This window comes from Rhinopithecus roxellana, chromosome 20 (genome assembly GCF_007565055.1).
Source record: "Rhinopithecus roxellana isolate Shanxi Qingling chromosome 20, ASM756505v1, whole genome shotgun sequence".
Classification (NCBI taxonomy): domain Eukaryota; kingdom Metazoa; phylum Chordata; class Mammalia; order Primates; family Cercopithecidae; genus Rhinopithecus; species Rhinopithecus roxellana.
The window spans coordinates 19,343,817-19,360,530 of record NC_044568.1 but is presented as its reverse complement, the minus strand read 5'-3'; the positions used below and the strand labels follow the sequence as shown (position 1 = coordinate 19,360,530).

The 16,714-nt window shown below is 44.6% G+C and overlaps 1 protein-coding gene and 1 long non-coding RNA gene across 2 annotated transcripts in view; both read right to left on the bottom strand.

The window, feature by feature from the left end:
• The window catches only part of LOC104672140 (SH3 domain and tetratricopeptide repeat-containing protein 1-like), a 32,045-nt gene extending 18,180 nt beyond the window's left edge, over positions 1-13,865 (bottom strand). Inside the window, 2 exon segments of the mRNA XM_030924436.1 lie at positions 7,711-7,923; positions 13,643-13,865. Coding sequence (XP_030780296.1) covers positions 7,711-7,923; positions 13,643-13,865 — 436 coding nt within the window.
• A 145-nt stretch (positions 13,866-14,010) lies between these two features.
• LOC115895305 lies at positions 14,011-15,852 on the bottom strand. Its single transcript, XR_004055511.1, has 2 exons — positions 15,295-15,852; positions 14,011-14,118 (listed from the first exon to the last, which is right to left on the bottom strand). It is a non-coding gene; the product is annotated as an uncharacterized LOC115895305 (long non-coding RNA).
• Positions 15,853-16,714: the final 862 nt, after the last annotated feature.

The window sequence follows — 16,714 nt, the reverse complement described above, 5'->3', positions numbered from 1 at the left end:
TAATCCCAGTTACTCAGGAAGCTGAGGCACAAGAATCACTTCAACCTGGGAGGCAGAGGTTGGAGTGAGCTGAGATCACACCACTGCACTCCAGCCTGGGTGACAGAGCAAGACTCTGTCTCCAAAAAAATAAAAAATAAAAATAAAATGTAAACAGAGAATAAGATACCAAAAGAAAGAACATGAACGATTAATTGTAACAAAAGCCTTTGTAAGCTGGTACTTTCCTTCCTGGATCCTTGTCCCTTACAAATGGAAAAAAAGGGCGGGTAGGGGGTAGCATCAAAATGATGTTTTAAGATGGCTTAGGGTTTCAGATGTCTGACAGCCATACTCATGTACTTCAAGGAAAAAGCTCTAGCTCTATAAGCCATCTGGGCAATGGTTTAATGTCTTTTTTTTTTTTCAGAGAGTTTTTAAAATACAGGAAAACGTGTGTGTTTATTTGGCTGCTCTGTGCCCATACATGTGCAAACTGTGCTAACAGGTTTTTCCATGTTCTGCTGAATTTGCCAGTTTGCCATAAACAGGCTTCCATGTCTTAATTGTCTATAAATAGCACAAACACCCAAAAATGCAAATCAAGACAAGCTGTCCCTTCAACTGCTGCTGCCATGATAACAGTGAGCGACAATTGGCCAAATCAATACGCGGAGACTGAAGCTGTCCGGCAGAGAGCACAGGGTCGACTGCTTTTCTCATAGCATATAAAGAAACAAGTGGAAATGGCTTTCCACACAGGACAGACACGTCCTTTTTTCTTTGAATAAACACTGTCAATGCCCGAAATACTTTCTCCATCACACTGTCTATATGGAATTCAAGTTCCTTCCAATACCATGAGTAACGCCAGTGATAGACTATGTTTAGCCATAATGACCCGTTAGCATATTTTTCCTCTAAAATGTTGAAATAATAACATTGAGTGCGCACTCACGATGTGCCAGGCTCTGAGTTTGATCTCGTTTAGTTCTCCTTCAAATCCTGTAAGATCAGTACCATATTCTCTCATTTTTCATAGATGAGGAAACTAAGGCAGAGAAAGGCTAAGTAAGTTGTCCATGGTCACAGGTTATTTAGGAACTTTTCTCCAAACTTTCAAAAGTTAACTACTGCCACTATTACAAATGGGTTTTTGTTTGTTTGTTTTTGTTTTTTTTTGAGACAAGGTCTTGCTCTGACCAGGGTGGAGTGCAGTGGCGTGATGATGGTTCACTGAAGCCTCGACTTCCTGGGCTCAAGTGATTCTCGCACCTCAGCCTCTCCAGTAGCTGGGATTACAGGCATGAGCCACCACACCTGGCTAATTTTTTATTTTTTATTTTTTCTAGGGATGGGGTTTCATATGTTTCCCAGACTGGTTCCAAACTCTGGGCTCAAGAGATCCTCCCAGGTCAGCCTCCCAAAGTCCTGGAATTACAGGTGTAAGCCACTGTGCACAGCCCTACAAATGTGACTTATACAAAGTCAGAGCAGTGAGCAGGAAGAGAACAGAGACTTCAGCGAGTCTCCTGGCTGTTGCAACACCATATCCCTCCTCCATACCATAATGTGTCTATACCCACCAAGCTCCTAGACGTTGAAGGCAGGCCAGCTCAGAGACGAAACAGCAGTAAAGAAAGAGAAGATGCAGACATGCGTCTTGATTTCAGCTCGAGCGTGCCTCTGTGCCCTGCAGCTGCACAGGCAGAAACCAGGGGCCGTGAGTCTGAGGCAGTGTGTTTGGTTCCTGGCAGGTAATCTTTTGGGAGACCATCTCATACAATTAGTGTTACACTTCTCAAAAAGGAAGTGTGACTTTTAGAGAAAAATCAATTCCATTTGGGAGAAAGGCCTAATAAAACCACAAAAGGATAATACATTCATACAACAACAAATTCAATTCATCTGTCACAAACTGAAATCCCAAAGCCCTCTGGGCACACAGCTGCTTTTCTGAGCTGAAATTCAACTCCAGTTGAGAAACAGGTCAACTTTTCTAAAAAGATTTCTTTTTCACATGCCTCAAATAAAAATTCCTTTCCCTCACTTGCCATTTTCCAGATTTAATGGCTCTGCTGGCCTTCCTCTCCTTTAGGCCATGAGCACTGACTGCATGTCTGCTACAGCCGGGACTCCAAGGGAGGCACCCTAGGGAACACAGATGACCGCAGCACAGCGACACCCTCAAGGAGCACACACGGGGAAGGCAAGATGACACAATCGCAGCCTTCACACAGAAAATAACTTGGCATCCATACCCCGTCCCATTTCTAGAAAACAACGATGCTGAGTCAGTGACATTTACGGAACAGCCTGCAGTGTGGAGGCAGGCATGAGGGGGCTCCATGCGGGGAAGAGCACCTTCAGAAGGGGCATGCAAACAACGTGGAGGCAGGAGACACCCCCACGCACAAGGGCCAGCCTGGGGGCCTGCAGAAATGCCCATGCATCTGGGAGGAGGGAGAGAGGACAAGATACTTAAATGCTCCAAAATGAATAGAAGCCTCCCAAGAACCTCCCCCGAAATGGGGCAGGGATTTACAAAAGACCAAACCGAGCATGCGCAGTTACCTGAGCATAGCGCCACTAGAGCGAGCTATTCGAGGAAGAAACAGGGTCCCTAGAAGCCTGAGCCTCTACTCCCAGCCCTGCGACTCATTCACCCTATGACCTTGGTGAAGGCTCTTAGCTTCTGTGAGCCACAAGAGAATCACGGGAAAACAGAAGATATGAAAACTGCTCTGCCTTTTTCACAGAACTGCTGAGGGAATAAAATCAGATAATGGATTTTAAAATTCTCTGTGAATTACGAAGCAAAATACAAACGTATTAAATAATTCTTACCATTAATAACAGCACTGTAAAATTAAGAGCAGAGTTAAGACCATGGCATTTTCCACACCCTTACTCCCGAGAGAAATAGTGAGTCCAGCAGATGTATTTGGGCAACCCCAGTATCTAGGCTTTGAGAGCCTCAAACAGCTCATGAACTCTGACAGTATCACTCCAGCCCAGTGCTCATTAAGTTCTCCAAGACAGCCAACTGACATAAAATGCTACAGCTTTTTCAGCTGGGCTTGAAGCCCTCCAAGCTCACAGCACAGCTAAACAATGAAGAAGAGGTTTTCTGCCACTAGACTCAAAAGCTGGCTTTTGTAGATTCCCATAGAAAGAACATTCAAGGCCGGGCGTGGCGGCTCATGCCTGTAATCCCAGCACTTTGGAAAGCCGAGGCAGGAGGATCACCTGAGGTCAGAAGTTCAAGAACAACCTGGCCAATATGGCGAAGCCCCGTCTGTACTAAAAATACAAAAAGTAGCCGGTCATGCTGGCGGGCACCTGTAATCCCAGCTATTCAGGAGGCTGAGGCAGGAAAATCACTTGAACTCAGGAGGCCGAGGTTGCAGTGAGCTGAGATCATGCCACTGCACTCCAGCCTGGGCAATAAAAGCGAAACTCCATCTCAAAGAAAAAAAAAGAAAGAGCATTCTTTTTTGTTGATGTTAAATTTCCTGTGCTTAACACAGAGAAATCATACAACACTGAAATCCTGAAAAACATATCATAAAAAGCATTTAGTGACTGAAAAGACGTTCAATATAACCTGTAACAGTGAGTTCCCCTCCTCTTTCCAGCCAGCTCCACTAATGCTGTGACCCTTAACAATGCTTTCACTAAAACAGAGGAAAATTAAGAGGACCGCTTACCCCACTCAGCTGACAGCTAAACCAGTGCTTCTCCCCGGGCTCACTAAAGATGACCTTTACCCAAAACCAGGCTGCAACAACCCTATAATTGTTGACTAACAATTTCAAAATCCCCATATTCTTTATTCACTCCTAAGGAAGATGAACTGAAGCCAGGTATCTCCAAGTCAGAACTAACAGAAGCCTTAAACATCAGATGGCCCATCCCCTTCTTTGACAACCGGGGGATCTAAAGCTGAGCTTATGGAAGAAAACAGCCTGTTTAGTAACAAAGCGAAAACCAAAGCCTAGTCACCTAACCTCTGGTTCAGAACTCCTGCAACAATCCAGCACCTATATAGGATGAGTCTCCCTAACCAGAAACTCCAAAATCCACAACTTTTTGAGTGCTGACGTGACGCTCAACGAAATGTTCATTGGAGCAGCTCAGATTCTGGATTTTTGAATTCAGGATGCTCAACCAGCAAGTATAATACAAATATTCAAAAATCCAAAAATGTAAAAAAAATCTGAGACACTTCTGGTTCCAAGCAGTTTGGATAAGGGATATTCAACCTGCTTTTTTTTTTCCTCTAATGAAGGAAATTAAAAACGAGGCCCGAGCAAAGTCATTCAATCCATACTAAAGTAATTCAATAGTTTAATTAGTACCCATTTAAAGTTAAGTGCTACCCACAGATATTTAAAAGGATGAACACATACATGCCTATAATCCCAGAATTTTGGAAGGCCGAGGCGGGAGGATCACCTGATGTCAGGAGTTCAAGACCAGCCCGGCCAGTATGATGAAACTCCATCTCTACTAAAAATGCAAAAATTAGTCGGGCGTGGTGGCGCACACCTGTTATCCCAGCTACTCGGGAGGCTGGGGCACGAGAATTGCTTCAACCTGGGGGGAGCACGTTGCAGTGAGCCAAGATCACACCACTGTACTCCAGCCTGGACAACACAGCAAGACTCTGTCTCAAAAAAAAAAAAAAAAAAAAAGAAAAAAGAAAATTAATTTAAATTGCGTTTTCAAATGGAGCCCATGTTCCCAGAACACAAGCCCTGCTCTATGCTCCAAGGGCACACAGAGTGTCCCTTTATCTTAATACTCACCATATTCCATGGCAGCCATTGACACATGTCTGTCCATCGCAGTAGACTTCCTGCGCATGAGGCAGGAATCATATATTAATACCTTTCTGTTCCCAATGTCTGCCCTAGAAGACACTCAGTAAATGATTACTGAACTAAGTCAGTTACTAAGACATGTTAAACTTGTATTAAGAAAATTGATTTAATAAGTTTGCCAATGCAGCATTCATACCACACAGCTTAAATCTCAACCCACGGATTTATCTTGTGTTCTGCTAGATTATCACCTATTCACATTCAGGAGGCACCTAGTATGTGCTAGGCATTACTAATTGCTGGGGACCTAGCAGTGACAAAACAACATTCCTTGTTCAAAGAGAAGTTCTAGTATAAAGAAGAATAGAAGGAACAGGCTAGATTGGTGAGAGAGCTAAGAAAAGGACAGGCTGCCGTGGGAAGCACCTGGTCTTGTCTGGATGGTACATAGTTAACGAAGTCTGAGTGCTTCGTATAGCATAAGATCATCTCCTCCAAAGAAGCAAATGAAGCTTTGATTCCCCAGTACCAGAAGTCACCATAAAGGTGCGTACGGCCACATGCTTAGTGTAGGAAGTGAAACCAAACAAAGCTCCAACTTCCAGAGGCAATGGTCCAATTATGAAATCCTCTGGCTACGTTTAATTGAAATTCAAGGTATTCAAGAGGCCAATATTTAAGTGATAAATTAACCCAACCACTTAAAACTAAAGTAGTCTTTGGTTCAAGGGGTAAGGGTATAGTACCTTTTACAAATTTATTAACTCTTAATATTTACATTTAAATATGATGATGATGGTGTAATAATAACTTTACTGAGTAGTTGCTATGTGTTAGGCACCAAACTAAGCACTTTACACACACGTTTGCACGATCCTGTGAGATGATAATTACCCTTGTCATCCATTTCATAGATGAAAGTCAGGTTTATATAAGCTTAAAAACTTGCCCCAAATGACACAGCTAGTTAGCAAAACCCAGACAGCCTGACTCCATAGGCCTTGCTTAAAGAAATAATATTTATAAACGGTCCAGCACAGAGGTGATACAAGCAAGAGTTCAATAAATGCCTAAAGAGTACTTCATACCCAAAATCGTTTCCCGCCAATCAAACTAGACTTACTCTGGTTCTGCATAACCAACTGTCAAATTATTGTTCCATGAAGAAACGGTGGAATGGGTAGAGATCAGAATAGAGTGAATAACTGGTAAATATACTTCATGGCAGGTAGTAACAGGATGTGGCATTTGGCTATTTCCACATTTGTTTGCATAACATTTTTTTCACAGTTCTAAAGCACAAGAACCATTCTAAGCTGGTGAAAGCATAAGGCACATCTATGATCCAGGCCTCCAATTCACTGTGGAGCAGTGGTTCTCAACCTTTACGGTGTATCTGAACCACCTGGGGGTTTTAACAGCACTATAGCTGCCCAGGCTCTATTCTTGCAGATTCTATTTCAACTGGTCTGGAGTAGCACGCATGCTTTTTTCACAGCCCCCCAGATGCAGCTAGTTTGCAAACCACTGTCCAAGATGCTCTCACACTTCCACTCAGTTCAACACCCACTCACTCAGATTCTAAGCACTACGAATCGGGCTCTAAGTAACAAGTCAGCCTCCACTCCCTAATAATTGGCAAAGAAACCAATTGAGATTTATTCCAGTCCAAACCAATAATTACCGGTGAAAAAAATGCCCTGGCATAGTTTGCCATACAAAACAACTTCCTGTATATTCCGGTCAGTAGCCTAAGACTGACTCTGAGCCATGAGAATTCAGAATCAGGGGAAAATGCCAGTCTGAGGCATCTGCCACACTCCTAGCACACCCAAAAAGTGCCCAGCTACCTTTCACATCCACTGTCCTAACAGGTGTCGAAATAGGGAAGAGCAGTGCAATACAGCAAACAGAGCCTGCTGGGCATTAAAAGCCTGGGAATTCCAGTCCTGCCCTGCTACCAATCGGTCTGGTCCTTCTCTCTGGTCCTGTGTGGCCAACAGTTACGCGAGAGGGTGAGGTATAAAAACACAGATGTCAGGCAAGCTCCAACATCCAAAATACATAGAAATTAAAAAGCATTAAGGTGATATCAAGGAATGTATGCCGTCAACCAGAAAAGTCACTGAAGTATTCCTTTTTCCATTCTTAAGAAATCAAAAGTGGAAGCAGAAAATTGAGCAATCAGTGATTCTGTGTGAGCACTGAGTGAATCAGTGTGAGCACTCACGGATTCTGCTCACAACAGCGGGGGTGACAGACCAACACTGCAGAGCGTCCCTCTCTCCTCTGTCCACCCATGCCACCAGCACGTGAGTGCGTCCACACGCAGCGCCCAGTCTCCTGTTCCACTGATGCCAGCGTCCACTCACCACAAGCCCACTAAGTGCCACATGTGCTATGATGCTCCCTCATCTCATCACCATAGACATCCCTGCTGGAGGTAAGCATGTGATAGACAAAACTCGCAGAGGCCTAGGGAGGTTGAGACCCGCATTCCCACTGTGGTGAGGGTGTGCTTGAGAGGGACCCCACGACTGGGCCCTCCATGCCGCTCTCCTCAGTAATCACTCCCAGACCAGAGCAGCGAGGGGGAATTTTCTTCCTCTCACTATTTTCAGCCCCTTGGGTGACCCAGCATTCCCCAGAAAGCTAAGAAGTCCTGGCAGCTCTGAGGCCACAAAGCCATAAACGCACAGGACACACAGCCCATCTGTCCCCGACCCCAGCCCCAGCCCCAACCCCAACCCCAACCCCAACCCTAAACCCTAGCCCTAGCCCTAGCCCTAGCCCTAGCCCTAACCCCTAAGCCTAACCCTTGGGTGGAGAGAACCTCGGTGCACAGGATTCAAGGCGATTTCGGTTTCCCGTTTTCCACACTGAACCATTCTAGGTAGTCACTGACCTTCATTATTCAGGGCAACAATCAGAAGATTTTTTTGCACCGTGGAATTGGCCCCGAGTTGTCCCAAAGCGAGGCGGTGCCGCCAACGTCTGTGCTGAGGAGAAGGCTGCTCCGCCTTGGCGGTGTCTCCCGGGTCTTGCTGAGCAGAACGCAGCTCCGCCCTCGCGGTGCCCACCACGCCTGGGTCTGGACTGAGCAGAATGCTGCTCCGTCTTCACGGTACCCCCGAGGTCTGTGCAGAGGAGAACACAGCTCCTCCCTCGCGATGCTCTCCGGGTCTAGGCTGAGCAGAATGCAGCTCCGCCCCCACAAAGGCACAGCGCCGGCGCCGGCGCAGAGTCGCAGGTCGGCTCCGCGCAGGCGCAGAATCGCGCGCCGGCGTGGCGCAGGCCGGCGCAGGCGCAGAGTCGCGGGCCGGCGCGGTGCAGGCCGGCGCAGGCGCAGAGTCGCGCGCCCGCGCATCGGGGCGGGGGGGGAGGGGCGGCGCAGGCGCAGAGACGCACGCAGCGTGGCCCTCAGGGGGCGCAGCGCAGGCGCAGAGACGCACGCCGCGGGGGTAGCGGCGCGGAGACGGGGGAACGTCGGCAATCTGAAAAGCCGGGCTCGGGTGCCCTCTGCTTGCAGCCGCGCACTACAGGGCCCTCTTCCTCATGGTGCTGTGCTATTGTGCCTCCTGCTGGCGACTAGAGCAACTGCAGGGCCCTCTTTCTTACAGTGGTGGCCAGCGCCCCCTGCTGGCGCGGGGGTACTGCAGGGTCCTCTTGCTCGCAGTATAGTGACGGCACGCCGCCTGCTGGCAGTTGGGGACGTTCCAGGGCTCTCTAGGTCACAGTGTAGTAGCAGCACTCCCGATGCTGGCAGCTGGGGACACTGCCCGGCCCTCTTGCTCCAAGTCAAGTGGCAGCTGGGGACACTGCCAGGCCCTCTGGCTTGCCTTGTAGTGGGGGCACGCCCCCTTCTGGCCGCTGGGGGCATTACAGGATCCTCTTGCTCACAGTGGAGTAGCAGCACGCCCCCTGCTGCCAACCGGAACACTGCAGGGTCCTCTTGCTCATGGTGTGGTGCCCGTGCGCCACCTGCTGGCAGCTAAGGACACTGCAGGATCCTCTTGCTCACAGTATACTCGTCGTACGCCCCCTGCTGGAAGCTGGGGACACTGCCGGGCCCTCTTGCTGGCAGTGTCATCGCAGCACACCACCTGCAGGCAGACGGGGACTGTGCAGGGCCCTCTTGCTCCAGGTGTGACGGCTGGCGCCCCCTAAAGGCCGCCTCCTGCACCACTTAAAGTCGGAGCGCCAGTTATTAAGCGCCATCGGTTCTGGAAATTGATGTCCCAGTTCTTGTCTAACTTGGAAGAAAGATTTTCACCAAGAGGCAATACAAAGATCACTTCATTGAAAAAAATACACTGTGAAGAGCTTATTGTGCAAAATTGGAGTAGGCTGGTCGTACAGGAAAGCAGCCTAAGAGTCCTGTGCAGGGAATTTTATTTTGGACTTCTTCGCCTTCTTTCTTCTGTCTCAAGTCTCCACCTGTTTTCTTTGTCTGCTTTTCCTGCCTTAGGTCCCCGACTTGCCCCACTTAGGCTTGTGGGACCTCCTTACTGTTGGATGAGGCACGTGTGTGGTGATCGATCCGAATCCACTCTGGCACCGGGCTCCTTCCCGCCATCCCAGGCAGGCTGACAGCGGTCACATTTGTACCTACTGCGTCTGTCTCTTTTCAGTGTGGTTCTCTGCCTTAATCTGTACTTATGGTGCCAGGTTTCTTTTAACAATGTCCCCTTTGTCCTTATCAGCATGTAGTTAGCAATATTGTGACATTATTACTGCAGAGTGAGTGATGACTGGAGCATCTTAACAGGATTTCTAGGATGTTTCTTTCTGCATAGGTACCTCTTCTCCCTCTTACCTGCAATTGACAAGTGCCCGTCCACTCTAGCATTACAGATGCCACTAAATGGGAATTTTTCGTGATCCCTCCAGGTGAGCCTTCCCAGACTTTCCCTTTTTCAGGAGTTCCCCCTCCTCTTCATGTCTAGTCATCTAGCTGCTCTAACAGAGCCCACTACCCTGTGTCTTCCCAAAAATAGCGAGGGAACGATTATTGGAAACCATAGGAAATGATATGCATGGAGATGAAAACTTTACAACTTACACAAATAATCACTCAAAATCATCCTTACACTAAAAATGCAAAACTATACAATTTCTAGAGGAAACTATGGAAGAAAAGCTATGTGCCTTTGGGTTTGGTCATGAATTTTAACAAATGACACACAAGGTTGATATACGCAGAAGAAATGACAATGTGGATTTCTCAATATTTACAGTTTATACTCTGGAAAAGACCTTGTTAAGGGAACAAAAAGGCAAGCCACATATTGAAAAACAAATTTGCAAAATACAGATCTGAGAAAGAATTTGTATTCAAAATATATACAAAATTCTTGAAACTAAACAATAAGTTAAACAGCTCAATTAAAAATGCACACAGTTCTGAACAGACACCTCACCAAAGACGATCTACGGATGGCAAGTAAACATACAAAAAGATGCTCAACGTACTAGAGAACTGAAAACCACAATGAGATAGCACAGCTGGTCTATATCTGTTAGAACCGCTAAACTCTAAAAAAAATGACAAATTGCTGGAGGAAAAACAAGAACTCTTTTCATTGCTGGTGGAAGACAGTGTGTAAGACCAGAATATGCCACCCAAAAATGTGATGGTAGGAAACCAGAATATGCCACCCCAAAATATGTCCCTTTGGCATAAGAATTATTCTGAGCTGATTACTTTGAAAAAATGCTAAAAAAGGAAGTTCTGAAAACAGAATAGAAGTTACCCTTCTGTAAGGAAAATTTACATCTATAAAAGAAATCCCCATTTAAAAGATCACTCGCTCTCTCTCTCTCTCTTTCCTTCTCTCTCTCTCTCTCTCTCTCGGCGCCAACCAAGAGGAGAAGGATGACTAAATCACTAAACAGAGAACGCATGGAGTTAAGTCTGTATAAGAAAACTTACCCTTGTCTACTGTGCTTTTGCCTGTTACCTCCCCACTACTGATCCTCAAATCTTCTTTCTTTAAGTTGAAGATAGCATTTACACTTGAATTGAAAGCCACCTGCTGGAGATTTACTCATTTTTCCCTGAGTATCTCCCATGTATCCATAAGGTATACATGTTTTTAAACTTGTCTACGTTTTTCTCATTTTAATCTGTAATTTGTTACAGAGGGTCCCATCTAAGAATTCCGTAAAGGTAGAGAGAAAGTTATTTTTCCTCCCCTATTACAAGTTGGGCAGTTTTTCCCAAAGCCAAGCAAGTCTCACCTTACAATCCAAAAATCACATTCATAAGTATTTTGACAGCCACTTTGATATTATTTCCAAACAAAAGCTACCAGGCAATGATGTACAGAAGCCCTATTCATAATGACCAAAGGAAAAAAGGAATCAGAAAGTCTTACAACAGATGACTGTGTGGGAACCCACTCAGACATCAAGAGTTGTCATAGGGACCAGGCACAGTGGCTCATGCCTGTAATCCCAGCACTTTGGGAGGCTGAGGCAGGTGGATCACGAGGTCAGGAGATCGAGACCATACTGGCTACCATGGTGAAATCTCGTCTCTACTAAAAAAAAAAAATACAAAAAAAATTAACCGGGTGTGGTGGCGAGCACTTGTAGTCCCAGCTACTCGGGAGGCTGAGGCAGGAGAATGGAATAAACCTGGGAGGTAGAGCTTGCAGTGAGCCAAGATCATGCCATTCATTGCACTCCAGCCTGGGCAACAGAGCAAGACTCTGTCTCAAAAAAAAAAAAAAAAAAGTTGTTATAAAGATTATTTAAATGAAAACATTTGAGATACCGAAGATAAAGAAAGAAATCTTACCAGAACTTACTTTATCTAATTATAGCAGAGCTCCCAGAAAATACAGCTGCCATTAACCCCATCCAAGGAGTTTCTTTCAAAATTAAGCTGCCAGGAAGACAGCCTACTCATTCCCATTAGCACTGATAAATGAAAATGAAATCGTAAGCTCCCAAATGACTGAACAGACCCACTCTTGGCTGCGGGGATCCCAGAGTGACTTTCAAAACTGAGTTCTCGGATTTACAGAGGGTCCCATCTTAGAATTCCGTAAAGGTAGAGTGAAAATTATTTTTCCTCCCCTATTACAAGTTGGGCAGGATGGGATGACAGGGGTCAGATACACCTCGTTATACCCCCTCCTTTGCTAACCATGATGAGGCTTTCTTCCCTAAGGATTTAACAGAAACAAACCTTTCAAAAGACTCCACCACTGATTTCAACCAACTGCCTGAAGCTGCCTCTCCTCTCTTGCCTGAGAAGAGACCACCCATGACGGAGAGGTTCCGGACAGCATACACAGGATGCACAGAGCGAATTTTCATATCCTCTGCTTCACCTTTTAATGTCAGAGGGCTGAAAACTCCACCCTGGGATCATGCTAACACTGCCATTTTTTTTGTACATTGGACCCATGCAGGAGCAAGAAAGTCAATTGCGCATGCATGCATTTCTCCTTTCAGAAATATGCATGACTCCTCCTAGAGCTTATTAAATATGTGTATTTGGCCATGCCACTCAGTATAAATTACTATTTGCTTTACCTCTCCCTTGAAGTGTCTGTTTCTGACTTCTGGCTGGAGTTATGCTTCCTAGCCTGTCAGGACTATCCTGCAGGCTGCAACCCTTTATAGGAAATAAATCTCTCACCGGGTGCAGTGGCTCATGCCTGTAATCAAAGCACTTTGGGAAGCCGAGGCAGGTGGATCACCTGAGACCAAGAGATCGAAACCATCCTGGCCAACATGGTGAAACCCCTTCTCTACTAAAAATACAAAAATTAGCTGGGCATGGTGGCACATGCCTGTAGTCCCAGCTACTAGGGAGGATGAGGCGGGATAATCGCTTGAACCTGGGAGGTGCAGCCTGCAGTGAGCCAAGATCACTCCACTGCACTCCAGCCTTGGCAACAAGAGTGAAACTCCGACTCAAAAAAACAAAAACATAATGAAATTTCTACTTTCTGAATTTATGAAGCTCATCATTCTTCATTTGACAGCATTAAAAAGTTCAAAAAGACCTTCCATACTCTCCCACAGAAGCCCTAGAGATCTTCATTTGTTAATCATTTTGGATGCCTGACAACTTGTAATCCAATGACTAGAAATGTAGCATTGCAAAATTCATTTATAAAATCCTCTAAAAGTGTTCTATTCTAACTTGGCTTGGAAAAACAATAATCATTTATAAATAAATATTCCCCAAACTCCTAGAAATATAGGAACTGATCCAAATATTTTTCAAGTTAACGCGATTTGGATACAACTTAGTTAAATAAGATAAATTTAATATTTTTTGTGTAATAAAACAACTATATCTTCAGAGTTATCACTATTAAATATAAAACAAACAAGTTTTTTTTTTTTTTTTTTTTTGAGATGTAGTCTCTCTCTGTCATCCAGGCTGGGGTGCAGTGGTGCGATCTTGGCTCACTGCAAGCTCTGCCTCCTGGGTTCACGCCATTCTCCTGCCTCAGCCTCCCAAGTAACTGGGACTACAGGCGCCTGCCACCACACCCAGCTAATTTTGTTTGTATTTTTAGTAGAGACAGGGTTCCACAGTGTTAGCCAGGATGGTCTTGATCTCCTGACCTCATGATCCACCCACCTCGACCTCCCAAAGTGCTAGGATTACAGGTGTGAACCACCATGCCCGGCCAACAAACAAGTTTCTACCCTGCTTGAGTGCTTACAAGAAGCTAATATTATACTTACTAGATAATTAGAATCAAATCTATAAGCTTTAAGATTTTAAGTCGTCATTTTTATGAAAAACATTATTTCCTTTTTTTTAATGGTGAAAAGATATACATCTATTTAGAATCAGCCAGCGGGACTCAGTTTAGATGATCCCAAGTTTGTTGGCAACATCCAAAGCATCGTAATCAGGAGCCAGTCAGTCAAACATATGCCTTCTTCTCTCCCATCAGGCCGAATCAGGATGTTGACCGTGGCCACATCCACGTCCCAGAGCTTCTTTACAGTCTGTTTGATCTGGTGCTTGTTGGCTTTAACATCAACAGTGAACACAAGCATGTTGTTGTCTTCTATCTTCTTCATGGCTGACTCAGTGGTCAGTGGAAACTTGATGATAGCATGGTGGTCAAGCTTGTTTCTCCGGGAGGCGCTCTTCCCAGGATATCTGGGCTGGAGTCGCAGTGTCTTGGGACGCTGGAAGGTGGGTGAGGTGCAGATCTTCTTTTTCGGGGGGGCTGTGGACACATTTCAACACTGCCTTCATGGCCTTTAAAGCCTTTGTTTTGGCTTTGGCTTTAGGAGGGGCAGGAGTTTCCTTCTTCGCTTGTGGTGCCATCTTGTGAAAAGCGAAAAACATTATTTCAATAATAAGTTTTTTACAGTAAATCTGCCTAATAGTAGTTTCCAAAAGACTTTTGGTAATTTTTAACCTTAAAGTTAAGCTAAGTAAAATATTTCCATTAAATATCTAGATCATTTATAAATAAGATACAATACTAAAACATTAATTACTGGACATAATTCAAGTTTATATACTTTTGGCTTCTGATTTTTACAGAGAAACTAGATATTTTGGCCTGTTAATAAACATGTTTTTGCCTACCACACTGTACTATGTACTATGAGAAACTACCACTCTGTACTGTGTACTATGAAAAACATATGTACTATGAGAAAACACATCCCGATGTTGGAAGATGGTATACTCATACATTTTCTAATCTCCTACAGAATGCTAACATATGACAGTTTAAAATGGTCTATGTCCTAGTTTTCTCTGGAAAATAAAAGTATTAAAATTATAATCAATATATGTAAATAAAACTACTAGAAACAAGCCAGGCACAGTGGTTTATGCCTACAATCCCAGCACTTTGGGAGGCCAAGATGGGTGGATCATGACGTCAGGAGATCGAGACCATCCTGGCTAACACGGTGAAACCATGTCTCCACTAAAAATACAAAAAATTAGCTGGGCACGGTGGCAGGCACCTGTAGTCCCAGCTACTCAGGAGACTTAGGCAGGAGAATGGCATGAACCCAGAAGGTGGAGATTTCAGTGAGCTGAGATCATGCCACCGCACTCCAGCCTGGGGGACAGAGCGAGACTCTGTCTCCAAAAAAAAAAAAAAAAAAAACTACTAGAAATAATAGAATAACTAGAAACAACTCTATGCAAAGTATGTAAGAAAAGTAGGGCATGTTTTGCAAGAAAAATAGGATGTAATATTTTATAAGGAAAGCCATACAAAATATACAACTAAAAAGAGATACCTAATCTTCCCTGTGTTATATTTGTATGGGTAAAATGTTATGTTTTCAGAAATTATATAAAATTCCTGGAAATTTGTCAACGTCCTCCTTATTCATGCTATGTGCTGGTATAGAGTTATGAATCATAATTCCAGTTATTATTTTAAATGTTGTATGCTACAGAAAAAAAAATCAGATATCTTTGTCAGTTGTGGTATAATGAACTCTCATCAGATCTTTCATCACAGCCATTTCATACCTTTTGTCATTTAGATATTATTTCCCACTGATGCTTTCCTGAAAGCTCCTGAAATCAGTTACAGGTCAGAATGCTTGTCTCCAACACAGGACTCCCTCTGAGAGTCACCCGTCTGCTCACCGAGAGAAATGCGTATCTGAGTGCCTCACCAGGAGAGGGTAACTGGAAACTCAAAAGAATGAAACCATTTGTCTCTTACATACCTATGACCTGGAAGCTCCCGGTCTGGCCTTCTCTTCAAGTTGTCTCACCTTTCTGGAGTGAACCAAGGTACATCTTTCACACATTGATTGATGTCTCATGTCTCCCTAAAGTGTGTAAAACCAAGGTGGGCCCCGACCACCTTGGGCCCGTGTTGTCGGGACCTCCTGCGGAGGCATCACGGGCGCATCCTCAAACGTGGCAAAATAAACTTTCTAAAAAATCTGAGACCTGTCTCAGATTTTCAGGGTTCACACATGTAATGTAGGATGTCAATGTTTATAAAACAGACATTATTCTATCTACTATTAAAAATATGCTGCCAATTAACCTTAGACTTTCTCAACAAAATAAAAAACGTTGATGAGGTACAAATAATATATTTAAACCTAAGTAATGTTGCAAGTTTTAATATGCCTACTTTTCAATTTTTCAATACTATTTTTACTAATTTAACACTGTAAGAAAAATGAGTAATGAAAACAGGAATAAAAGCATTTACAGGGGGTGCACATGTTTCCTCCAGCCTCTGCCCATCTCCAGCTTTCATCCCAACTGTCCTGACAGTGGCTCTAAGCATTTCTCCTTTCTCTATACCAAGATCTCCCCGCTGAAGCAAATCCAAGTCTTATCATGTGTTATGACATGCCGTGATGATGAGCAACCAAAGCCTCGAGGAAGGGATGCTTTTGTAAAACAAGACTTGCAGGATATAACGTGTGAAGTAAAGCCCATGGCAGAGCTCCCTTTAGCACCCAGGGAGCAGACAGGAAGCTTTTGCCTCACCTTCCTCACTGGCCATCAACCACGTCTCCCCAGGTCAGTCTTGAGGACAACGAAACTCTGGTCTTCACTGTGGACACACTACCAGGTGCTCCAAAACCATGGCCTCTTCTTGCATGGGTCCTGAGGAGAACAAAGCTCTGGTTCTAATCCTAACCCCAATCCTGTCTCTAGACTTTGACCCTGACCCTAAACCCTGATCCCTACCCTGGTCCCTAATTCTGACCCTGACTTTGACCTTGACTCTGATCTTGACCCTGACCATGACCCCACCTCTAACCATACTTCCGGCCCTGACTCTGACCCAGACCCTAATCCTAACCCTAACCCTACTATTATCTTTACAATCTATCTCTAATCTTACCCCCTACTGCTAAATAGCTGTACCCAAAAGCACTTTTTAAATTATTTAACTTCTTTTCCTTGAATTCTCTAA